The 26479-nt window shown below is 41.5% G+C and overlaps 1 protein-coding gene across 1 annotated transcript in view; it reads left to right on the top strand.

Moving 5' to 3' along the window:
* Positions 1–26479, top strand: part of TTC7A (tetratricopeptide repeat domain 7A) — a 277635-nt gene that overhangs the window by 59586 nt on the left and 191570 nt on the right. The window contains exons 7-8 of the mRNA XM_018576308.1: positions 15985–16145; positions 17796–17859. Of these exons, the coding sequence (XP_018431810.1) occupies positions 15985–16145; positions 17796–17859 (225 nt within the window). The remainder of the gene's footprint in view (positions 1–15984; positions 16146–17795; positions 17860–26479) is intronic.

Below are 26479 nucleotides of genomic sequence, written 5' to 3'. Positions count from 1 at the left end.
AAAAAATCATTACCTGCATTTTTATGCATTTAGGAATGTGCACTAAATGCATATAAACACAGGTTTGACACTGAAGTGTGAATGAGGCCTTTACTGACCTGCACCAAGCAGGTAGGCAGTGACCTGAGCGGATACCTGATATGTATTTGCTTGTGTCATGTCACTGATTCAATAAGGCAAAGCTTAGGTTAACTATTACTGCACTTGAACCTTAAAAAAACAAGTCAACAGCCCCCATACCTATTCTCACTGACTCCTACGGGCCTATTCACACTGTTGGCAGCACAGTGTACCACAGCGCCCATTGGCAAGGTGCATTGGGGTGTTATTCAGAATGAATGGCAGTGCATCCCTCCAACGTTCATTACAGCAACACAATATTGTGAATGGGCCATAAATCTGTACTAAGAACAGTGTGTGGGCTGTCATTGCTGATCTCTCCTCTTGCTACACTGATGCAGTAGCTTCAATATTCTGTGAGCCGCAGACCTAGAACAAGTGTGTAAATTCGGAATTCTCTCTGACTTCACAGTCTGCATGCTTGTTCCAGGTCTAGTGCGCCAAAAGCATTGAAGCCGGAGACGGCCAGGCAAATAATGTAGTATTTTCAGCTGGTGGTCACCTATGGCAGCCTTCATATTCCTCTCAATACTTTTTCTGATGTTTCTTTTAACAGTTGTTACATACCTGCAGCTGCCTCCCTAACCCTCTTATCATGGATGTGTGTCATGCCATGCTGACGGGCAAAGTTTTAGCAGTTCCTGATAGCAATCGCTTTACCGGCCCCTTAAAGGAGAACTATGACATGAGTGATTTCCACTCACCTCATAGTTCTAAGCCGACCTGTGACAATGAGACTGTCACAGGTCAGCTCAGTAGATCGGGAGGTGAGAGAACACATACCGGGTTCCCTCACCTCTCGATCCTGTCATGGCTCTCTGCCGTGACAGGGGGAGGGGCTGGATTCCCCTCTCCCCGCTCCGATCTGCCAGCGCTGACTGGCGGAACGGACGGGGAGGGGGCGGGTACAGCTGGCTCTGCCTCTAGATAGGCAGAGCCAGCTGTCACTCACGCAGCTGGGCGGATCCCGTCATCTAAGTCGGGATCCGCTCCAGGTGCGGCGTCTCAGGATACCGCGAGCTGTAGCTCGCGGTATACTGAGCTTAGGGTAACGGGAGGACGCTAGTTTGTGTCCTCCCGTTACCCCAAGGAGAACTATGGGGAAAAACACTGACCCCATAGTTCTCCTTTAATGTCTCCTGCACATTACTGTTGACTAGTGAGGCTGCCCATCATAGTGATAGACCCATAGGGGTGTGTGGAGACAGCGCTTAGTATCAACCCCTGACAGTACCAAGTGTCAGAACTTTCCCTGTGGAAAGGTTTGTAATTTGGCCATGACAGGAGGGTTTGGGATGCCTCTGCTGTACAGGCACCTATAGAAGCAATTAATGTATACCTGCAGCAGTTTAGTTTTCCCCATGAGAGAGTTCTTTTAAATGAACCCTTAGTTTTGCAAAGACTCATAGGAACCCACCCTGTTTGACCTAGTAGACTACAGTTTGGGTTTGGAGTCCTGTGCCTATAAATCTTGCAGTAGATAAGTAAAGAAGTGTGCAGAACTGTACAAATAGCTGTGAGAGTCCTCCACTTGTGTGCACTGTCAGGTTAAGCCCAATGCAAACACAGCAGATTGCACCTGTGTTCCAGCCCTTTATCACATCCAGTATATTTGCTTCCTTCATTTTCTGAATAACTCCACTGCACGTAAGGTGAAAATGGCAAGTTAAATGATGCGTTAAATGCGGAAGTGACATCAAGATTGGTTTGTAAAATGTATTTAACTCATTTACATTATACTACAGTACATTAGCGTTTTATCCCTGAACAGGAATCTTGGAGCCAGAGAAATGATATTGCACATAAATGTGTGGAACCATAGTAGGGTTTAACTTCACTAACTTTTTAGAGGGCAGGGAATGCATAGAGTCTTTTGTGCTTTTTTCCTACCCCTACTCGGTAATGGCTGCATAATATAAAAGGGTTGACAACAGTTCTGTAGACACTGCCTTTTGCTGCTCTGTGGACTACTAGTGAACATAAGCTCTTTCCTTTATGTATTCACCTGAGCCTTCTCCTGGGTTAAGGGCATGTGCCAGCATGCTTTTGTTTGCATCAGACGTGTTTTATATTTCTATAAAAGTCTATGAGAATGCAAGCCCGGCTTGAAAAAAGGTCAAAAGGAAGTCAGCTGCAGGTCAAATGCACCTGTAAATGGATTCTGAATGATCTCAGAAGTGTCTTAAACCAATGTCAAACTGATGCCATCGGCAACCCCAAAGCCCATCCACATAGGCCCTAAGCAATTCTGTGGCTATTAATCTTGTGGCAGAGAAGGTAACTGCTTCTACAGCAGGGGTGCCTATTAGGTAGATCATGATCTACCAGTAGCTCTCAAAGCTGATGCTGGTAGATCACGAGGAGTGTGAAAGGCGGCGTCTTTATTCCATTTTGGTATACAGTATTTATTTAGCTGTGCACACATGATTACCTATTAGCCTGAGTCTGCTGAGCCAAGCTCCCTGACACCTTTCTGGTGGATACTGGTGCTTGAAGTGCTATGTATTACATCAAAGAATATTAGTTTACACAGCCTGTTGCACTGCACTGTTTGCAAAATACAGCAAGGTGAGCCAGGAGAGAGAGCGGGGAGAGACAGACAGGGGAGAGAGCACGAGAAGAGACAGCCAGGGGAGAGAGCAAAGAGAGACAGCAAAGAGAGACAGCCAGGAGAGAAAATGAGGAATGACAGCCAGGAGGATGATCAAGGAGAGACAGCCAGGAGGATGATCAAGGAGAGACAGCCAGGAGAGACAGCCAGGAGAGAGAGCAAGGAGAGACAGCCATGAGAGAGAGAGCGAGGAAGGTTTTGGTTTTTTTGGTAGATCTCATGTAGCTCGTCATTTGAAAAGTAGATCTTAACACAAAAATTGTTGGCACCCCTGTTCTACAGTGTCGCTCCCTCACTAACCAAAATACTGCAGAATTTTGCTCATCAGTATGGGAGCAGCAATGAAGCTACATCTCACTGGTTTGGCAACCAATGGGACAACGCCACACGAGCAGGTGTGTGTTCTCTCTGGTGTGATGTGGGCCACAGACGTGTCAAAAAAAACCAAAACATTTGTGCAATTCCATGGAGACAATCAAAAAGGCAGACGATCGTTTGAGGTACATGGCTGCTTGCAATCAATCTTCAATCGATCGGACCAGTTTCAAGATGGGGCAGCTGGAATAAACTTTGTTTGCTGCGTTTTTCAATTCTGATGGTTTGTAACATGATATTTTTTGCAAAACATTCCACAAACCTGTTGTAATATATCAAAATATTATCATACCAAAGTTTACCTCCAAGCTCGGTCCTGTGATGAACTACAATCTCACGTTTTGTTTACTAATTTGTAGTGAGATTGTAGTCCTTAATGGGAGCGAGCTTGGAGCGGTGACTACTTTACAACACACAGGGACCATGGGGAACAAAAGTAGTCACCCTCCAGAAGGAAGGACAGTATCAGCACCAATTCAGAGATGATTTGAGGATCTACAGCTGAGTGATACACAAATAAGATACATTTCTGTTAATAGTTAAGGTACTTGAATGTATTTTTAAGATTTAACTCCTGAGTTTAGTGTTACTTTAAATTGTGTGTAGTTTGTAGTCTACCTTCTCTATTTAATAAAACACAGAATGCTCTGGCAAATCTGATTATTAGGTGCACCTGTAATAAATATATATTTATAACATAACGTTTATGAAAAACAATAATAAAGATATGAAACATAAATTCAAAACTGTAAACTTCCTCAGTTTAGAATATATCAGTTTAGAAACTTGTGAACCTTGAATTGGCTATTATGCCTGCGGTCCGGCCCTGTGCGACGCAATCAAAATAGTGCTTGTAGCATTTTGATCACACAGGTTCGGACCTCAGGCACAATGTGCCTTGCGATCCCGTGCGGCGGATCGCATTGCGGCCGGAGGGCGTGGCTACGGTGCCATTCACTTGAATGGCCCGCCACGCCCCCTCCTACCCCACTAAAAAGTGAGCCGGCCGCAATGCGAGGCAGTGTGTTCCGGCCAAAATCGAGCAACAATACAATACCTCTATACGGTTAGACTCTATAGAGGTATTGTCAGGTTAACATAGTTACCATACTTTATGCTAAATATGGTCTGGTCATCTAGGCTTCAGTGATCATGAAATGGTTAAAAGGGCAGTGGCTGTTGTTCCACTGTAATCCCATTACATGTCCGTGGGGACATTTGTGGGACAGAATCCCCTTTGGGTTATTTTGTAGTGAGATGTAAAGAAATGCCAGTTAGATGAAAATGATATCATGAACAAAGCATTCAACACATACATGAAAGCTTTGCCATTATAAAGGCTGATTTATTTCCCCCTCTCTCATATCCTTACACTGAGTTGCAGTGATCTCTGTGCTGCATGCAAAGAATATGTTTTCCTTTGTGTTATAAAGAAAAGTAAAAGGCTCAGAACCTGGGGGATGTAGTTGCCTAAATAATTCCATGTAGAGATGATAAATTGTCATTGGCTAATAGCAGAGCAGTAGAGGTGACTCCATATACGTTTACATGTCATGAGACCGCAGAAGAGCTGACCCGCCTTTCTGTCATTTGTCAGCAGGAAATCACAGAGCTCAGAGGAATAAAGTGTTAAACGTCATGGCAGGGAATGATGCTGTCCTTTATCGCTATATGAAGACATAGCCCCTTGTTTTTTAACGAGGGCTCTGCGCTTATTGCCGTTTCATGTTTAAACATTTTTCATGCCTGTGTTGCAGTGCCAGTGAGATATGAACAAAAATAAAGTCCAGTTTTATGCAGACTCAGTGGGCTATTTGTAACATTGTAAATGTATTTTGTGCAGCCAATTTTTGGTTCTGTCTTTATCAACCAATATTGCTGCTTTACCGTGAAGGTCAAAGACCTGTGAGAGGGGTCAGAGACACAAACTACGGTGTTGAAATCTGGCCGCCCAAGTCTTTTGGAAATATTAGATGCTTGTGGCCAGCAAAACCACGCTATCTACCCCATAATGAAATTACAGTTTTGGATTGCTTAAAGTAGTATTAAACCCTTACGCTTCCTTCTATAATGAATCCAGATCAAATAAATATACATTGCCCAGGAAAGTATTTCTTACATTTTTTGGCCAAGCATTTGCCGTCATCATGTTTCCAGCCAGCTGGCTCCAACTCTCTCAGCTCCCCTTCCCTGAACCTCCTGCCCAGTACAAGATCACAAGGGACAGCAGTCTCCAGCAGCTGTCCATCTACTAGTTTGAAGAAGGGAAGAGAGCAGAGCAAGGGGGAGGGAAGGGGCTTGCCTTGCTGTGCCAGTGTGTTTGTAAAGAGGCACACATCTTACTTGCACAAACAAGAATTGATCCATAGGACCCTGCAGGGGAAAGGAGCCACCCTAAAACAGGATATCAGGTTCAGTGCTTCCTGATTCAGCAGGAAGCTAAAACTTTTAAACAAGAATCAGCATCCATTGTAAATGATTCAATCTGCATTTGAAAAAGCTTAAAATTCTTTTGACTTTAATATCTGTTTAAATCTTTAAAACACAAGTTAAAAACGTTATCTCTAATAATGACTATACCAGGTGAGGATGGCTGCTGGTTTTTGTAAATATCATACTTTGATTGAAGCCGGATACTAGAGACAGCACTCCACTTGTAGCTCTACAGGGGTGAAGAGCAGTGACTACCATAGTGAGGGGCTCTGGTCGTATATCCTCCCCCTACTCTCCCCTCATCCATTCACAAAGCCTTGTATTTTTTCACAGAATGCAAGACGTTCTGTAAATGGAGGAGGGGAGATTCAGTCATATACCCGCCCCTCTTCTCCCTTCGCCCATTCACAGAACACCTTGCACTCTGCATAGAATTTTTGTTAATGGACAAGGGGAGAAGAGGGAGCCGGCATAAAACCAGAGCCCTTCAGTGTCATAGCTGCAGCTCTTCATCCCCAAAGTGCCTCAAGTGGGAATTTTTTTTATAAATACACCCCTTTTTTACCTCCTTCTGCAATAAAAGCTTTTTACCTGCCTGCCAGAAAAAGTCTTTAGATTGTACACGGATCTGTGCAGTGTAAGATGGAAGATGTTGGTGCCAGCGTGGCAGCTCGAGCATGTTCCATCACTGGAGCAGAGGTAAGTTTAGATCCATTTTAACCTTAATGTTAATCAGTTCTGCGCTCTTGCAGGCCCAAGTTTAATTTAATGCAGACCTTCACAGATGAATGTACTCTCCTTCTTTTTGCTTCCCTGCTGCTTTATTCAGCTGCTGGGAGTGAAAGGAAGGCCCTGTATAAGATCCAAGTCGAAGGGAGTCAGAGCTTACACAGGAAAATGGAGTTACCTTTTTTCACTGCTGATTGGGCCAGTACTATCATATGGGGGTAAGTCACACGTTCCTCCATATTCAAAAGTACCGGGTATTTCCTTTGGCCCCCTGCACTGTATGGTGTGGTAGATGAAGCTAAGGAAAAGTAAGTATACAGGTGAAACTCGAATAATTAGAATATCGTGCAAAAGTTCATTTATTTCACTAATGCAACTTAAAAGGTGAAACTTATATATGAGACTCATTACATGCAAAGCAAGATAGTTCAAGCCGTGATTTGTCATAATTGTGATGATTATGGCTTACAGCTCATGAAAACCCCAAATCCACAATCTCAGAAAATTAGAATATTGTGAAAAGGTGCAATATTCTAGGCTCAAAGTGTCCCACTCTAATCAGCTAATTAAGCCATAACACTTGCAAAGGGTCCCTGAGCCTTTAAATGGTCTCTCAGCTTCCATGCCACGCCGCATTGAGGCAGTAATTGCTGCAAAAGGGGCCCAAACCAAGTACTGAGTACATATGCATGTTTGTACTTTTCAGAGGTCCGATATTGTTCTATGTACAATCCTTGTTTTATTGATTGCATGTAATATTCTAATTTTCTGAGATTGTGGATTTGGGGTTTTCATGAGCTGTAAGCCATAATCATCACAATTATGACAAATCACGGCTTGAACTATCTTGCTTTGCATGTAATGAGTCTATCTCGTATATTAGTTTCACCTTTTAAGTTGCATTAGTAAAATAAATGAACTTTTGCACAATATTCTAATTATTCGAGTTTCACCTGTATGTTGCTAGGGATGGGGCAAGTGGGGATGGGCAAACCAGAGGTTTGCTTCCAGGTGCCTACACATGTTTTAATACCATTGTTCAGTAATCCTATTCCTCATTTTGATATTCCAGTTATTCTGCTCTTATCTACATAATACCTAAGCTTCTGTGGGGATTTTTAAAACACATTTAGTCACAGTCATACCATCAGTTTTTAAGCATGCAATGACATTTTAAAATTTTTACAATAATTCTCATTTGAAATCTGAAGAACCCAGCACCCCTAAAAACAATTGCAAAATCCATTTTGTATAGCAGCATTGCACTGAAAATAAATAAAACCCCTAAACATGAAGCTAAGCATTTTCTTGCCACAAATTGTATTATACTAGGATCAATATCAAATTCAAAAATGGTTACGACTAAGATAAAATGGGCCAAAAATATCTGTGCTAAATATGGGATTTGTTGTTTCTCCCTGCCGTCTACTGCTGGGATCTGCTGGGACTTGGTCTGCCCTTACTGGATGTACTCATACTGTGCCTTGTTATCGGTTGGATTACCTATTGCTGCCTGGATGACCTTTGATCCCTGGACTACTAGCATTGCTTACCTTCTGGTATGACCCTCCTATTGCCCTGCAAGCGCGCAGGACATAACCCCAGCCTCCGTAACTCGCTTTGTATACCAGAATTCCCCAATAACCCCCCCGCACGTCGGGTCCCGTGTGATTCGCCTCTGTGCATTCTCTCTCTGTGCTCCTAGATTGTCACAACTGTGTATTGTTAAATATCATCTACATAGGTACAGTAGGAAAATAATTATATTGTGGGATTTAACATGGCTCCAGAATTTCACTTTTTTGGTTCTTAAGAGCTACCATTTACTAGTTTAACCACAATGACTTGAGATGTGAAAAAGCATGCTGTTTTCTATGCCAATGTAATACATACCGAGGAGTCTGTTACTACTTCTTTTTCTTAGTATCTTCCGGTTCATTTTTGTAATTATGGAACAGATTGCACAGTAACATGGGAGAATAATGTTATTTTTTTCCATCTCTGACAGAACATATGTTGCTGTGTGTTGTGTATGACGTTCATTTCTTTAACAGGCAATTCATATTTAATAGTGGGGTCTTCTAAAATGATGACCTGAATGGAGCTAAAGACCAACGTATTGTTTTGTAGTTAAGTGTATAAAGGTGAACTCTACTCATACCTGATAGTTTAAAACTTGGAGTTGCAGAAAAAGGGAATTCATTCTAGCTGCTGAAAACAAATCTTTTTCTTCGGGGCAGTGCTTGTGAGTCCACCCCATTCCTTTTTATTGGTAATCCCCTGCTTGTGGGGAAGAAGAGCTAATCTTTAATACACCCATGGCAGGCTCCTTGCTGTCCCTACCATATGGAAAATGAATGGAAAGTAATGGTGTATCCAAGCTACCAATCAGAATCAGACCTGCCATGGCAGATTTAATGTAATGAGAGAGAGAGAGACTTCAGGAAATAGACGGTATGGCCAAGAGAGAGAGACTTCAGGAAATAGACGGTATGGCCAAGAGTATGTGGACACCCCTCCAAAATATTGAGTTTAGTTGCATAAAGCCAGTGCCATAAAGACATGGTTTTGGTGTAATGGAACTCAAGTGGCCTGCACAAAGCATTGAACCCTGTGGGAATGTTTAATGTGAGCCAGGTCTTCTCATCCAACATCAGCACCTTATCTCCAGGGCCATCCCAATAATGAGGCAGCCTGAGGCTGTTGCCTCAGATGGCATCTCTTTGGGGGGTGGGGGGGGGGGCAATGTTTGCAGTGTGCCGGCCATCCCCTTTCCAGCCAGAGCATCCCAAGTTGCTAAGGCCCAGTCAGGGAGATGTATTAGGGCTTGTTCACACCAAATCCGGACCAGATCTGCATGAGTTTCTGCATATGCAGTGCAGTTTTGCCCTGTTTTTGCTGCATTTTTTACACGTTCCGGTCCATTTTGTATAGCTTAAAATGGTCTTTCTGTGTGTTCCAGGGTGTTTACATGCGTATTTGATGTGTTTGCATGTGTTTTGGTGTGTCCCAGAGCAGAAAAAATAGGGCATGCTGGAGTTTTTCCACATGCTCTGGAACTGAACGTTGTGGTGTGAACTAGAGCCCAAAATACCATTGGCCTGCATTGAATGCATGTTTGATGCGTTCTGTAACTGCGCTGCTCTGCATCTGCTCCGCACGTGGTGTGAACAAGCCCTAAGGCCTAAGGGCCATATACATCTTTCCGTCCAGCTCTTGGCAACCAGTGACGTCAGGGGTGTTATGTCTCAGAATCATGTAAACATGGGAAGGAGGGGGGGTGGGGGTTGGGGGTAGAAAGCCTTCACAGAAGACTGTAGACAGTGAGGGAGTGAATTCCCAGATTCCATAATAACAACCATGGTTTTGAGTTGGGATTTCCGTCAAGGTCATACAGGTGTGATTGTCAGGTGTCTACAAACGTTTGGCTATATAGGGTACATTCCCAGTGACCCTGTGAGGTATTCTCTGGATTCTGTATGTGGGGGAGTTACGCCGATTTCAGATTACGGTAATTTATGCAATATTTGTACATTTAGAACAGACCCCAGAACAAAAATGTAATATATTGCAGCTTTCCATTCCTTAGATGTGGTGGCTGCATTAGATTTCTTTTTCAGGCTTTTATTTCTATGTTTACACCTGGTTATCCAGATAGTAACACTCGTCCTGTCCTAGTGTGACAACCCTCACTCAATGTTCTTTATATATAAAGAAATGTCACCCAGTGACAAGATTATAGAACACCTCCACTCTTCTGTCTCCATACCATTGTGGGGAGATGTCCTGTCATTCACAAAGATATCTGGACAGAGAGCACAGGAAGTTATCAGCTCACAAGTATTGTGGCAGGAAGTACAGGTATTCTGTTGCACTTATTGAAGAGATATACTATTGAAAGCATTTTGATATATGTAAAAGGCGAAAAGGGAGCAAATAAGGCAAGTTCATTGCTAGGGTTACACAAATGTGTCTGTGACAAAATCTGAATGTCTGACTCCAAAGCCTCAAATGCAATGGCAGCTTCCATCAGAGTTTCAAGTCAGATTTTTAGTACTTTAAGTCCCCTTATATTGGAATAGTCATTGTGCAATAGTTATTGATACCTCAGACTTACAGTTTTACCATTTAAGAGACTCTTATTCAGTAATTATTGACGTGTCTTTCACATTTGTACCTCGATGCTGTTCCATCATTTCAGGTAATGTTCAGATTTGTAGATTCTTCTGGTGGCAATGCAAGAATAAAGCCGCTCTATCTTCTATGCTATGATTAAGGAATCTTAAGGGACTGAGGGGATTTATATAAAAATGCAATACCTGCAAAGAACTATATGAAATTTAAATATGACTATGAATGTATGAATTATCAAATGAAATATGATTTGCAAATATACATATCAGCAATAGTCCTAGGGATAGAGAACAAATAATCTGAGACACACATAAGCATTACTTCAAGTCATTTGGATGTTTTTGATTGAATTGCATAATTTTTAGAGAAAAATAAGAATCTAAATAAATATTTATTAATCATATATATCTGAGTCCTTTCTAAAGACACTCCATCACAGTATTTATATTGTAAACGGTTTTCTAATTGACTGAAACATGTTAACACCCTTTGTAGCTGCCATTAAGCCTATTCAATAAAGAAACGCCATTAAGAGGATTCCTACGAGTGCCAGCTCTTTTCCACTTCCTTCTGGTGGCAACTTGTTCATCAGACAGTGCAATCAGAATGATATCTCTCCAATCAGCCGCACAAGACTGATGTCCATAAAATTCAATTTATTGTTGTAAATTCAAAATAGTAGATCAAAATACAGCATGCACATCACCATGATAGCTCTCCCAGCTATGATTAAGCCTGGGTGGTGAAATGCGTGAGAGGCGCTGGAGTGGGAGAGCTATCATGGTGATGTACAATCTGTATTTTGGACTATTATATTGAATTTCCAACAATAAAGTTGGATTTTATAGACGTCGGTCTCGTGTGGCTGATTGGAGAGATATCGTTCTTTGAGTGGGAGCACACTGGAGCCTGCACCGGATGTGCATATTGATTTGCAGTCTGTTGGAATTGGAGCGGTGAGTTTTTGCCTTTTTGGATAGTGCAATCAGAATATTTGCTGGAAGGTCGCTGAGACAACATCTAATTACAGGATAGGCCTCCCAGAGATTTTGTTGTGCTAATGACTATGGTACACTAAGATGACTTATATGGTGACCATAGACAGGCAGATGGCTCATCTGGAAAGATGAAGGGTGAGACATCTGTCTTACCTTAAACAACTTATACTGAGCAATCTTCCTGACTCAGATGACAGATGGATATGACGGAAATCTACAAATGTTCCTACAATCACAAAGCCATTTGATGAAATAGAAAACAGCTCATTTAGAAAAAAGGGAAAAACACAATTTTTGTTTTAATTAATATTTGGTTTCCATGGTTAATAATTATATCTTAGCATTTACCATCTGAAGTTGCAGATAGCCTCTATTTATCCTGCCGTTCACATCCTTATACAGCTGTACGCTGCAAGAAATGGCTGTATAATATCTGTGCTGTAAATCAATGGTTCTGGATGCCCGCTTGGCCTGAAGAATGAAGGAATGATTTGCATGTCTCTGCCCACTATCATTATATTAGGAATGAACCCTTTTTCCTTGATGGGAATTTATCAAAACTGGAGAAGGCAGCCAATCAGCTTCTCTCTTTCATTTTCAAAGCGTAACTGAACAAACTAAAGAGAGAAGCTGATTGGTTCATGTGTACAACGGCCCCAGATTCTGTCTGCTTCAGTTTTGATAAATTCCCCTCCTTGTGTTTTAAGAAGGCTTTGCTGTGCTTTACCCTGATTTAGTGGAGAGCTTTTTAGTTCCCTAAATACCAGTTCCATTTTTACTAAAAAAATTAAAGTTCTCTGACACCCGTAAAAAGAAAAAAATCCCGCTTTCCCACCAATACTCACCAGTGTTGACCCTTTCCAATGTCGGTCTACTTCTGGGTGTTTGACTGCATCCTAAAAAAACAAAGTGCACAGCTCACCCCTATCATGCGTCCCCGCAATCCACACTAGGTGCACGGATGACTCTCTTCTGGAGTGATAGGATGCAAAAATGCTGAACCAGCACACAATGATCTTGCAAAGAAATTCAAACTTTATTCCACATGCATCTGTACAAAGAACAACGCGTTTCTGCCTTAGTCATAGCTGGTTGTGATCTAACACCAACCCCACTAAAATAGCACGCCATGCAGGGCGGGGAGAAACACAGAAGAGCACCTATATCTAATAAACAGTCCATGTAATTACATTAAAAACAAGGCAGAGGAAAAGATGAGAATACACACTTCAGAATTAGGGGTGAACATCATCAAAATCGAACACTACATAAAAAAAACCATAATAACAGTGGGAACACTAACATTGAAATATTATGACGATCACTAATTGCACCGACCGAGTGACCCACCGATAAGTCCCCGTAGAATCTTATATTACAAACGAATAAGAGATCCACAGAGTGTCAGCGGTTGTTCTTTGTACAGATGCATGTGGAATAAAGTTTGAATTTCTTTGGAAGATCATCGTGTGCTTGTTTGACTGCATACAGCTCGTGATTAGACAGTGAAGGAGCAGCAGAAGACTAATGAGCTCATCTTTCTCCCTCTGCTGTCTTCTCCTCTCAGCTGGTTTCATGTAAGCTTATGTGCTCTGCAGAACACCTGACTGCCCCCCAATTTGCCCCTCACTCTCCCAGTTCTACTGACAAGGGAACTGCAAGAGGCTGACACCAAGTCAAATGCATGCACTTATACTAGTAGCAATTAAAATACATTGGGTGGCTATTTAATAATTAATGGATATCAATTTTTGTACATCTGTCTTCATATTCAAGCGTTCCATAAATCAGTAAGCATGTGTCAGCATTAATAGATAAACAAAACAGCATTAACAAAGCACCTTTATTATTTCATGGTTATTGTTTTCTTCCCAAAAATAAAAAAAAACCCCATTGCTCCCCATCATACTAATATGACTATATTAAGCTGGTCATGTTTACCAAATAAAGTACAAAAAAAACTATGAAAAATTGTATTTCTGCTTTAATTAAAAACATTTTAAAAATGTCAATTTAATTAAAAAAACTTTGTTATCTTTTGCATGAACATCATATTGTAATTGTCCTTTGCCTTCTCCTACAAGATGGGCAACCGGCCAAGTGGAACATACGTGGAACAGCAATTGTATGTTTGGTGGTACAGTGCTTCTCTGAAGTACATGCACATTAGTGGTATTACAGAACAGAATGGAGATGTGTTTAGTTTCGGTGGCTCTGTCCCACCTCCAGTTTAAGACTTAAAGGAGAACTATGGGGGTCAGTGTTTTTCCCTATAGTTCTCCTTGGGGTAACGGGAGGACACAAACTAGCGTCCTCCCGTTACCCTAAGCTCAGTATACTGCGAGCTACAGCTCGCGGTATACTGAGACGCCGCACCTGGAGCGGATCCCGACTTAGATGACGGGATCCGCCCAGCTGCGTGAGTGACAGCTGGCTCTGCCTATCTAGAGGCAGAGCCAGCTGTACCCGCCCCCTCCCCCGTCCGTTCCGCCAGTCAGTGCTGGCAGATCGGAGCGGGGAGAGGGGAATCCAGCCCCTCCCCCTGTCAGGCAGAGAGCCGTGACAGGATCGAGAGGTGAGGGAACCCGGTATGTGTTCTCTCACCTCCCGATCTACTGAGCCGACCTGTGACAGTCTCATTGTCACAGGTCGGGTTAGAACTATGAGGTGAGTGGAAATCACTCATGTCATAGTTCTCCTTTAACTGGATTTTCAGTTTAAATCAACTAAATAAATTCGAGTTGTATTAAAACAGAAGGTGTGCAAAGTCTTATAGTTGGTTTTCTGTAGAAACAGCCCCATGTTGTGCAGAAGGACCCTTGCTCTCTGTGTAGAGGCAGTGGTCTCTCCACAAAGGTCTGATGCACCCTCTGCTGATTCAGAGATGGAGAGCCCCAATTATTATTATAATACAGGATTTATTTAGCGCCAACAGTTTGCGCAACGCTTTATAATATAAGGAAGACACTACAATCACAATACATTTCAAGACAATTGTATTGCCCTGCCAATCGATGGGGAACATTAGCTATGCTGATTGTGGAGCTATTGGACTGACTCTGGCTTTGGCGGGTGAAAGGAGCCATAGGGGAGATATCTGTAGTTCTGAGTGTTGGGTATTATTGATTGAACTTGTTACTTTTCTGCTATTCAGACAAAGTACTGAAGTTTTATTAGCCGTAAGGATCATAAAAAAGAACCTTTTACACAACAAACCAACCTGTAATTTATGTTGAGTAGTTCAGTTCTTCTCTTCCACTATTTAGTACATTTCTTTAACAACCAGACAATGCTTTCTATCAGTCAGGAACTTTAAAACGTCTTTTAAGTTCTTTGGAAACAATGTCCCTTAGTGTGCTTCAGAAACTGTGCATTATCTGGTGTTCTGCTTTCTCTTCCAGCAGTTATTACCCATAGCTATTCTTCCTTATAATTTTGTATAATTGTGTGTGCTTTTACTTGAGAAAGTGATCCCCTGGTGGACATTCAGCACACATCCGCTATTGTCTTGTGCTGAGATAATAGTCAGTAGCATCAGAAGTGATCTCAGTGTGACACTATCATCTAAACCCTCCTAATGTGTTCTAGCTTTAGACAACACAGAGCAGAATGACTTGGGGGAGGACATGCAAATGTTAAATAAAATTGTTGCAAATGACACAATTAGTAACAATGCCAGAATTTTAGAAAACATAGAAGATGTATATAGCAGATACATGAAGAAGCCATATTAAAGACTAAAGCTGAACTCCAGCCTTACCTTTTAGTCTTGCTCAGTTGTACTTTTCCTCTACTGATATTGCTTACTCTGATTTTCCTGTACACTGTCAGCAGCAAGTCAAATAGAGCCCACCTCATTTCCATGCTGGAGGATGTGCAGCATCATCCAATCATCCTCCCCAGCCTTAATGCCTCTGGCCCACCCCTCTCAATCATTGGATTTTGGTCCTCTCAATCATGGAGGCCCAGCTTTACAGGTGGGCATTATCGATTGGAAGTCTGCATGCAAATGCTGCCTGGCAGGAACACCCACTCCTCCAAACTAACATCCAGCCATCAAGTCATTTTAATATTTGCATAATTCCTCCCAAGATCCAGTCCACAGATCACATACCGCTGATCGCTCAGTTCACGATCCTCTCCCTGCTGAAAGCAGTGACCTACAGGCCCCCCTCCCCTCTCCGTTACTCCAGCGCTGACAGGAGGGGCGAATGCGGGAGGGGACGGACACAGCTGGCTCTGCCTCTAGAGAGCCATACCCTTTATATACTCCAGATGGATGAACTTATAACTTGTAATTGTGTTTTTCTTCGTAATTTGGGGGAGTGTTTGGCAGGATCACTGGTTAAACATGACTATAGTATTTTGTTTCATTAACTTTTTGTTGCTAAAGGAGATTTATTATTATATTATCCCAACCATTATCAGGGGCTTAATGTTGGTTAGAGTTTTACAAAAAGGAAATCTTTTAACACGATCATTTGTTCACACACTGCCAATGAACAGTGGCGATTATTCTAGGATCAATGGATTTTATGCACATTACATTTGTTTTATTATTATTTTTGTATGATTTTTTGCCAGACAGCATCTCGGCAGCTTGCCGAAGTCCTGCTCCATTCCTTAAGTGAGAATTGCTACTGGTCTCCAGTGAGAAGCCCTTCGTCTGAAACCATGAAGAGAGAAGACCACTCGCTCCCTTACCACATCATCAGTCATAAACCGCATATTCACTCAGGAGATAAGTAAGGAATTCCTCCTTTATATATTATGTAATACACATGGAAGTTAATGAAAACGTTTAACATTCTTATACATAACTTTTTTTTTATTCGTTATAGTTAAGTAAAAAAAAGTGCATTGTTAAATACATTTTTGATTAAATAAAATAAATCATATCAACCTTTTGCTTTTGAGCAAGCTAGTGGAACTACAGTTTCCTATTCAGCTCTTAAAGGATCTTCGTGTTCTCTCACTCCTTGCTCCTCTAGCACAGGCTCCCCTGATTAATATAACCGGTAGTATTTGATTGGTGGAATAAGTGCCTGTGGTAAGTTTCAGTGATGACTGGAACTCAATAGACCACGAGGTGTAGATTCCTGCAGTGCAGCAGCTGTGGTCATTGGGGTGACAGGCCGAGGTAGGACTTCAAAAACTAGACGGAGGATGCTTGAAGGTAGGTGGTAAGATGTCATATTAGCATACAGTGCAAGATTAGAAGAGCAGATTAGATTAGAAGACTGCCTGTTCCTGACCATTCAAGATCAGGAACAGGCAGTCAGAGATCCAAGAAAAGTCAGTAGATGCAAAATCCAAAGGCAGGTCAATAACAGCAAGGCAAACTGGCAATGGTATAACATTCATTGAAACATAGGTCAGGTGAAGGCCAATCAGCGCTGACCTCAGATAAGACTGAGATTTAAGTATCACATTTGGCAATTAACTTTGTCAGTTAAGAAAGAACAAAAAGGTATAGGGCAGGCTGTCATTGTCCCTTTACACCCTAATGCTAGACCATTCTGATCAGGCAAAGCTCTGACACTTGTGGGTAATATCAGAACCTGTTTGCTCCCTCCAACTTCCTACACATTCGTACTGGCCTATCAGTATGAGGAGTGACTTTACTGGCTAAACTGATCCTATTAGAGGTAAAGAGCAGGCAAGCGAGCTCCATTATTAACTGGAAGAGCTTTGCTTGATCAAAACAGTCATCTGTCCAAGCCCTTGGTTTCAGACTCCCAGCTGACCATACTTTGGAAGGACAGTCTCCACCCCGACCTCCAGAATTAACAACGGCCAATTCCTTGTCATATAAGTAGGTGTGACTGTGTTTTAGCATGTCCAAGAAGAGGCCTTATGCTGACCAAAAATGTAATAATACATGTGTTTGATATAATGCTTGTTTTGAAACGATTGGAACAGATTGGATATGTTGAGTCGACCATTCATTTTTCAGTAAAAGATCATTTAAAACCACAAAATCTGTTGCTTGCTCATTTGTTATTTCATGTATGGCCAGCACTCTTGTCTTAATTTTGGAACATACAGAATAGGAAAGTAAGATGAGCCAATATTAGTTTCATTGTTCCTAGAGGAAGAACTTTGACTCAACAGCTGCCACGTGAAAAGAATTTCCCTGAAGTCTCTGCCTGTTAGTTTGAATCATTTTCTGGATCGTTTTTTTTTTTTTGTAATAAGCACAAAATATACTTTGATGAGGATCACAGTGAATAATACACATGTGTCTTGATTGGTATTAATGATGAGGAGCCCAGTGACCGTATTAGGTGGCACATGAATCATGCATGGCTTGTTTTCCGTCACTGGTCTGTCAATGGTACACTTATTTAGACCCACAGTGTATAACCTAATTCTTTACTTGTGTGTATTTGTAGCTTGTTCTGCCCTCAGGACAATATCGAGGAGGCTCTACTGCTGCTGCTGATCAGCGAATCAATGGTAAGCTATCAAGTCACAGCTTCAACTATTATTAATGTTTTTAAAGGGAATATGTCGTTTTTTTCCAGTTGACAGATAAGTGTGTGAGTGCTTGTTTTACAGAGATTCTCCAATATGTCAGGTAAATTATTATGATCACTCGACAGTCAATCTCTTTCTATCTTAAAAAGAAGGACCCATTCCATGTGTTGTGGAACATTTGTACCCTGACCAGAGAAGGATAAAATTCACACAGTTTGACAGCATAATTGCCCATAGGTGGCCCTCTTACTTTGTGTGCTTCCAGGCGAGATATCACTTTCGAGCAGCGGATCGAATGTACTAAAACAGTTATTGGTAAAAAAGGTGAACCAGTTAAACAATTTGTATTTCATGTCTAGTCCTGAGAGGGTCACACTCTCACTGCTGGATCCTCTGTTATTCTTGAGACAAAGTGACCCTGTCATGAGAAAAGTATGGAGACTGCTATTTCTGAACCTCTTTTAAAGATAAAAGCTGTGTCTGGCTTCATAACTTTTAGGTCACAGACGCAGAACAAGCATGCTGTTGGTGAGTGCCAGAACAGTGTTAGATTTCTTTATTTCAATATTTCATTCAGGTCAGAGACTTGGAAAACACTGAAGTCACAGCATCAACAGGACAGCCAGACATTCTTAAGGAGTCCCTATACTTTTTTCATGAAAAATAGTGGCAGCCACCTACCAAACATCTCGCTCCTGAGTTCTTTACTGTGCCGGTCCACCCGGCGCCATCCAGCTTTTGCATATAGGGGATACGGCACGCATGCACCAGGACAATTTAGAAGTGAGGGCTGTGCAGATCTAGGCAGGTCCACAAGTAGAAAAACTTGGTTGTTGGCTGAAGGTGAGGATTTTCTAGGTGCACGCCACTTGGGGCAGGGATAGGCATTTGAAAGGCAACTTTTAGTTAAGGAAAGAGCAGCCAATAGAATGACTTCCTTATTATGGCCCTAATGGAAGGAAGATTGCCTAAGGAGCTCCATCTTGAGACCTTGATAATAAAGACCCCAAAATTTACAAGAAACTAGTTGGAATGTTCTTACCTCACTGGCACCCACCCAAACCGAATGATCTGATATGGATGGGCTGACCCTTTAGTGGATACATAAACCTAAAATGAAATCATTATATTGTGAGAATATGAGATACGGAGGATTCATAAAGATACATATACATGTAAAAGACTTCAGTTTGGCTTTCAATACTATCTTCCATTGACATTAATAAGGATTTTAACTGGCAAAGAAAATCCACCCTATTTCCATTATCTGTACTGGCATGAACCCATGAGACACCACCTACCTACAATTAAATACTCCCTTGTAGAGTGACAGACAGGTATGTTCACAGATTTGACCAATTTCGCTATCTCCTGGTTTCTGCAAAAGAATGAAGGTTGTAGCTGGGACCCGTGAACCTCCACCAGGCCCTGAGCTCCTGCCTAGGTCACCTTATGGATAACGTGATTTTTCAGTGGTTCATAGATCATTTGTCGGCATGACACCCTGACGACGAGCAGTCTCTATGTGTTTGCCATGACAGGCTCGCCTTAATATTAAGAAATGATGCAGGTTTACATGTTTCTATATGTGACATTTTCCTTTTCTGTTCTTGAAAGCTGCATGCATTTTCTTTGAGATTATTTTGTAGGAAACCCCTATATAAGTTGATGTAGGTAAACTGGTGTTAATGCGTATTAATGTATGTAAGAGCACATAAAACGAAGTACTAAAATTGAATTAAAATTGGATTAGTGACAGGAAGTCAGCTGTGTGTAGGAAAATGTCTCTCCCCACTATATTCCCGTTATCTTAATTCTATTACGCTCTGACAGGCTCCTGAGGCTTTTACGTTTATCCATCTATGACATTAAAAGCTCTTCCATGTGATTTTAGCTTGCAGATTTTACTGGCTCTATAAAATGCAGTAAAGGTAATTGATGTATGTCTTGATTACATAACTGATCTGGTAAGCTTGGAAATGTTAAGAAGATTTAGGTCTAGTTCAAACGAACCTAAGCTTGCAAACACTAGCCTGCAGAGCAATGTACACAGCAAGCTTTTACAAAGTGTTTTAATTTCAGATCTTAAGTTAAGTGTGAAGGCTAACATTTGCCAGTGTTCAATCTGCAGTTGAGGCCTTCACAATGCAAACAGCGCTGTGTTTCTCATCCTAAAAGCCCTGCAAAACAACCAAAATCTGTTTTTTGTTTAGCAATCCCTTGACTACTATACCTGTGCAGCTTGAGGGGTGGTCAGGTGGAAGGTTTCTGTTTCCAGCCATTGCTGGTAAATTAATTGCCAACTTCAGAACCAATCCTAACATTTTGGTACAGGCAAGGAAATGTGGCTTCCTGTGATGTCAGAGGCTGACTACATGACTCTGCAGGCACACGATGCACTGGCATGGTGTACTATATTTCAAATGCAAGAGTGTGCATGGTATGCTGACAACACTGCCATAGCAGTAAGAACGTATGGTTAGTGTTGTCACCTGCTCACAGGAAGAAGCAGGATCAACAAGTACATGCAGTCCCGGAGTTACATACATCCGACTCCTACTTACAAACGGAGGCTATTACTGTACAGCGGGGGTAGTTGCAATGCTACCACGCTCGTGCTGACGAGGAGTGTCCGCCTTTTTGGGTCTGGTTTGTAGTACTGTACGTACATTACAGGAAGTTGGCTCTTGTTAGACGTGCAGACAAGGGGTGCCCGCCTCTTCTTCTGGGTCACTGTGAGGTTTTTACTGCTGTCTGTATCATCATTAGAAAGATTTCATCTTACTTCCTGTCCTTGAGACAAAAGGAAGTGAAAGAAAATCTACCCCTAGGAAGGGAAGTTTACTCCTGTAGGAGTGATCATGGGAAAAAGGTGTCTCCACTGAAGCTTTATCACCAATCCTTGTTTCCACGACAACTCAAAATTTTCAAAATCCAATTTTCACAGGGACAGAAAGTGAGGTGAAATCTTCTGAACAGGGGCACACACAGCAAAACAAATGTTACAGAGGGTTAACCCTTCCCTATGCTATCCAAAACAACAACAACAACAAAATCTGGGCTGGAGTTACACTTAAAAAATTTACCTGTTCCAACTTACATACAAATTCAATTTAAGAACAAACCTACAGAACCTATCCTGTTCATGACCCGGGGACTGCCTGTATTTTTTAGTACTTATTAGAAAAAAACCTTACTATGGTAAATGTTACAGTCAGAAAGGGGCCGTTTAAAGGTATTTTATCGTAAATTTTTTATATGAGATAACATTCAGGGGCACTCTTGCCATTTATCACTCCTTTTTGCATTACTTCAAAAGGTTAAAAGTATTCAAAACATGGCACCGCAGTTCTCATGTAGATTGCCTGCTTTCTTTCTTCTTACATATATTGGAATGGAATTTGGTAGAGGTAAGCACCAGGATCCAAGCCTACTAACAAGGCAGAAAAGTGGGATCTCCTATGGCAGTCTCTTTCTTTGCAGTTAGCTGTATATCTCCCTCAAATGAATTGTAAGTGCCATACATGTTTTTTTGCTTGATTTTTTATTTTTTTTGTTTAAAAACACTTTAAAGATCAACTGCAGTCATTATTGTCATGGAATGTTATGGATAGAATGGGGATGAGTTAAAAGAGCAGTTAAGTCAAACTTTTTTTAGCTGTACTTCTCTTTTGGGTCACAGGAGTACATTTACTAATGTACACCTGTGATCCAAAATCAGCAGATAGCAGCCTAATGCAAGCTCCGCAGAGCCGCGCTGGAGATGGGAAGGATCCCGACAATATTCTGGCTGGGATCAGCCAGCTAAGTGACAGTTGGCTCCACCTCTCTAGAGCCAGAGCCAACTGTGCCAATACATTTGTTGCGGAGGAATTTCCTATGCTCCTTACCTCCATCTAGTGCTATAATATGCTGTGAATAAAAAAAATTAGACATGTACAGAGCTGTTCACTCTGTAAACATTTTATAAACACACCATTAGTGGCTTTTTTGTTTGCTTTTTCAGAAAGGGTTGTTCTTTTTGTGAAATTACAAAGGGGATATTATGTGGTCAGTTTGGATGCAAATGTTGCACTAGTTGCTATCACATGAGGGCATGCCGACTCATCTTATAGTTTAGAAGTCAGTATAAGTATCGCTCCAGGCACACATTAAAGAGTATCTTTACGCAAATCTTCAAAATAACAACAAAGGCACCTTCAGAAATGTTTAGTAATGACAATCTACAAACACATACTTCTAGATAATTGCCTTATTTTTATTCTTTGCATGCATTATTTTTCTTTTCCTCCCCAGTCTTCTGACAGTGGCCATTTTAACTAAGGGCGGGTTATTAGATCTCCCTTTTATTTCCAGGGATTCTGGCACATGTGACTAGGACATGTGACCATGCACATCATCTCAGGGGAGGAAAATGCCTTTCCCTGAGATCTCATGAAATTACAGATGAGATTTTCCAGCAATTCTCTGCTGATGTAACCTTCCCAGGATGCAATGCTTGGGCATGATTACGTAATTTGTGCAAAAGAGAACCAGGAAGTGGAAAACAAATTGTCAGTAAAATAAAAAATATGTTTATTTAGCTAATGAATGTAAGATGATTTCATACCGTAACATGCAGAGCTGTATGGTGATGTGTTTTTTAGTGAAAAGGGGTAAAGGTTCACTTTAAAGACACAGATCGTTGCACTCATGGCAGAGAAAAAGTCTGCTTGTGTTCTGCCCAATATGCACAGGTTCTTGCTAAGAGAATCATCACATTGGAGATACAGTATATTTGTAAGTACATATGTTTGCCAAGCAGAAATAGTGCAGTTGGTAATGCTTGAACATTCTTTTGTGACCAGTAACAGACTGCCAAATGTCTCTGTTGTGATGTTTCGTTCTAGCAAAGTTCATGTTTGCACGGAACAGACATATTAAACAAATGCAGCTTTTCCACGCTCACTAACTGATTATATGCACTTAGCTCCTCCATTCAAGAGAACTTGTCAGTGAGAAGATTAATAAAGTTTAAAGAATAAAAACTTTTTTTATGTTGGTTAGAGTAGAAAATAGATAAAATCTGTATCATTTTTTTTTTGTCTCTGTGTCCTAATTTCCCTCTTAGATAAATGTCTTTTGAAACATAACCGAGAACAAACAACGCCTTCAAAACTAGTAGTCCACAAATTCATAATAGTAGTCCAGTATAATATTTTATTTTAAAGGATCAATACGATGAAACAATCGATGCATTTTGGGGTCCACAAATTCCCGCTTTATCAGAGCTTTACGAAAATGCTGTTTGTGGTGGCGCCCCAGTTTGTTCTCAATTGAATCTCCTCAAGACTCCCTCTTTCTGTTTGGGAGCCCTTTGTGTGGGAGCAGCCTTACCAAGAACATTTAAATATCTCGAAGAATAGAATTGCTCACAAAGCGTGGGATTCCAAAAGCAAAAGCTAGCACCTCTAGTCACATACTCGTTTGAAATACAGACTCTGCAATTGTTGAACTCGTTGACAGTTGAGTCGATAATGGTAAAAAAGTCTATATCACCAGCACACTACAATTGTACACTGTTCTTTTCTTGTCTTGTGCATGAATATACAGGTCACAAATAGCTGCAACATTTCAGAACCACAGGGGATTGAAAGAATCTTCTGTGGTTCTGAAACATTGCACGTATTCGTGACCTGTATACAACAAACAGAAATTGTGCGATTGTGGTGTGCTGGTGACATATGATTCATCTGTTTGAAAATGTTGGCGACCATAGGTTGCTTCAGCGCTCGGCTCACAAGGTCCAATACAGGTATGATATGTGATGGCAATATCTCAATGACATGAGATTGTACACGTACACAATCACCTTGCTGCAAAATGCAAAATATAATCAACAAATAAAAATAATACAATAAAAACAGACATATAAATATAAAAAAGTTTTGGCCACGGCCCTCTACTGGGGTTTAAATCAAATCTAACCTTGAACTTTTATTTAATTATAAACCATAAACATTGTTTAACCAACATTTTTTGTTTTCAAGACTCAAGCACCATAATTCAAATAAAATTGATGATCTTAAATGATGTGAACCACTGCCCACCCTCAAGGTGGACAACATTACCCCCAATAAACAATAACCCATGAGAGGGTGGGCAGGCGGTAATCTTGCAGCTTGCTGTTGTAGATGAATCTGCTACAAACCCTTACTGGTGCTATTTCTTCATAATTGGATGTCATTCACCAATCCAAAGATTGGCCTCACTCTGTTCAGCACATCTGCCACATCTCCTCCCAGCTTCTCCTTGGGAACACTAGGAATACTTCACTATGGAAGAAACATGAGGAAAGCCATTGGATCAGCTCTTTCTAACTTTCTTATGTGCTATGAATGAAAATAAAATAAGTTGTTAAAGAAAGAAATAGGGTGAGATGGGGAGGGAGGGGGGATGATACTCCCACGGGGCTACTTATTTACTTTTTGTCCCTGACATAATTTTAAAACGAGGCTGAAGTCAGAACTTGGTCTCCAGTCAGTGACTCAAGAAGCATTGGAAGCCAATTTTACATAATGATCATGATATGATAGTTCAGAACCATCGTGCTCAGCCTGTAGGTTGCAACCCCAAATGGGGGCGTGGGCACAGTTAGTGGAGTCTCCAATTCTACAATCTATGTCTCTCCCTTGCATCTTTATGTCTTAGTTTTAGGCATGCACAATGTACAAACAGGACTGCTCATGCCTGGGATGTAGCAATGATGGTGGTGGAAGAGAATGTCTGTTCCAGTGCCTAGTTACCATGGTAACATGTTTGTAGCAAAGGCGATTCTCTCCCCCATTATCACGGGCATGGGCGGCTCTGCACATACGTAATGATGGGCGGTGTTATTTTGACGATGAAAGCTCAATTGTCCTAGTGTCTTTGTCTCTGGTTGGGCGAATGGCACTGGAGGAAGGGTTCTAGGATCTGGTACTACCTCTATAAATACTGCAGCTTTTGGGTCATTAATCTGTTTCCTGTAATCTATCTAATTCTCTAAGGAGCAGGTTGGAAAATGTTTTCTTGAATAAAAAAAATTCAGTGAATGTTCAAGAAATTATTAACTATTGTTAGATTAAAATAATAATTTAATTGAATTAAGTGGGTGCAGGGGATGACACAATCCCATGGGGCCACTTCATTATATTTGTGGCCCTGACATTCCAAAATGGAATGTTAAATGCGAACACAGTTTTGAACATTCTACAAGTCTTTGATAACATTATTGAATATTCTGATGAGATTTTTTCATATGAAAGTTCATTCAAAAATCTTCTAGTGTATGGCAAGCTTTACTGTTTTAGGCTAGGTTCACACCTAGGCGGATTGCTGCGCGGCAGGAGTTTCACGCCGTGATTCCGCCCCTGCTTCCGAACATGAGCACGAACCAAAACAGCCGCTCGTCGTGTCTTGCAAAAAAAAAGGTACTTGTTTCCTTTTTCTGTGATTGCCGCGCGGATGTCACCCCGTTGAAATCAATGGGGCCATGCGGCAATCGCTGCCTGCATTGTGCAGGACCGCACAATCCCGGGACGCGCGTCCCGGGTGTTGTGTGGTGTAGTGCAGTTATGAACCTAGCCTTACTTGTAGCCAAAGCCTTGACTATTTTCTACAGCAACGCCATGTTTTTTTACTTGCTCTATTACCAACAATGCCTCTAATTTGTGAACACTGACATGCCATTGAAGAATTTAGCTATTTATAGCTAATACATCATTAATTTCATTTGCTTTCTGTTGGAGTATTTTTCCTACACATAGGTGAGCTTTTACAAATAATAGTAATGATGTGATATAGTTGCTATGGGTTACATCATGTTGCACATTTCCCTTGTTCTTTCCTAATGAATAAGCCTAAAGGTTCATAGATGTTCCCAGCTATGCTTTGTCAGGATGATTCAGCCGTGTGCAGGCTTTTGTATCGTGGCATGATTCAATGAGTGTCACAATGCCTGTTATAGAACGCTCCCAGCAAACTGTAAGCCTGCTAATTCTGTACAACAGTATGCCCTCTTACAGCATGTGTTATATAATAGGGTAACTGATGCAAATCATAAAGCATTTTATGGATTGCACACGTAAAGCGTAGCTAAACCAAAAAAACAAAATGTAATGTATTGCAGCTTACCAATCTTTAGATGTGGTGGCTGCTTTAGTTTTAGTCAAGGTTTTTTCTAGGGAGGCACCGATATTTCGGCTGCCAAAACATTTCATCCACAAATGGTACCTTGGGCAAAATGCCGAAAGTACCATAACAGCCCAAAATGCAGTGCATGCTGGCTGCTTCTCTCCTCCCCGCTGGACGCCGGTCTGTGTCCCCTCCGATGCCCGCTGCTCTCCCCCACCTGTGTTGGCAGAGGGACACAGACCGGTGCCCAGCAGGGAGGAGAGAAGGTTTCAGGAGTCCGAGCAAGTAGGAGACAGCTCAGGATGCTGAGCGGGGTGGTTGCAAGGCAGAGACAGCTGTCACTGGAGGCTGAGTTCTCCTCCTGTATTGCCCCCTTTGGCTCCTGTGACAGGCGCAGAGTCAGGATGGAGAGCGGAGAACAGTCAGCTGTCAGGAGGTTGAGATC

Source organism: Nanorana parkeri, unplaced genomic scaffold (genome assembly GCF_000935625.1).
Source record: "Nanorana parkeri isolate BGI_ZX_2015 unplaced genomic scaffold, ASM93562v1 scaffold63, whole genome shotgun sequence".
In the NCBI taxonomy this organism is placed as follows: domain Eukaryota; kingdom Metazoa; phylum Chordata; class Amphibia; order Anura; family Dicroglossidae; genus Nanorana; species Nanorana parkeri.
Note: the sequence above shows the minus strand (reverse complement) of the source record. Positions and strands in the feature narration are given on the sequence as shown.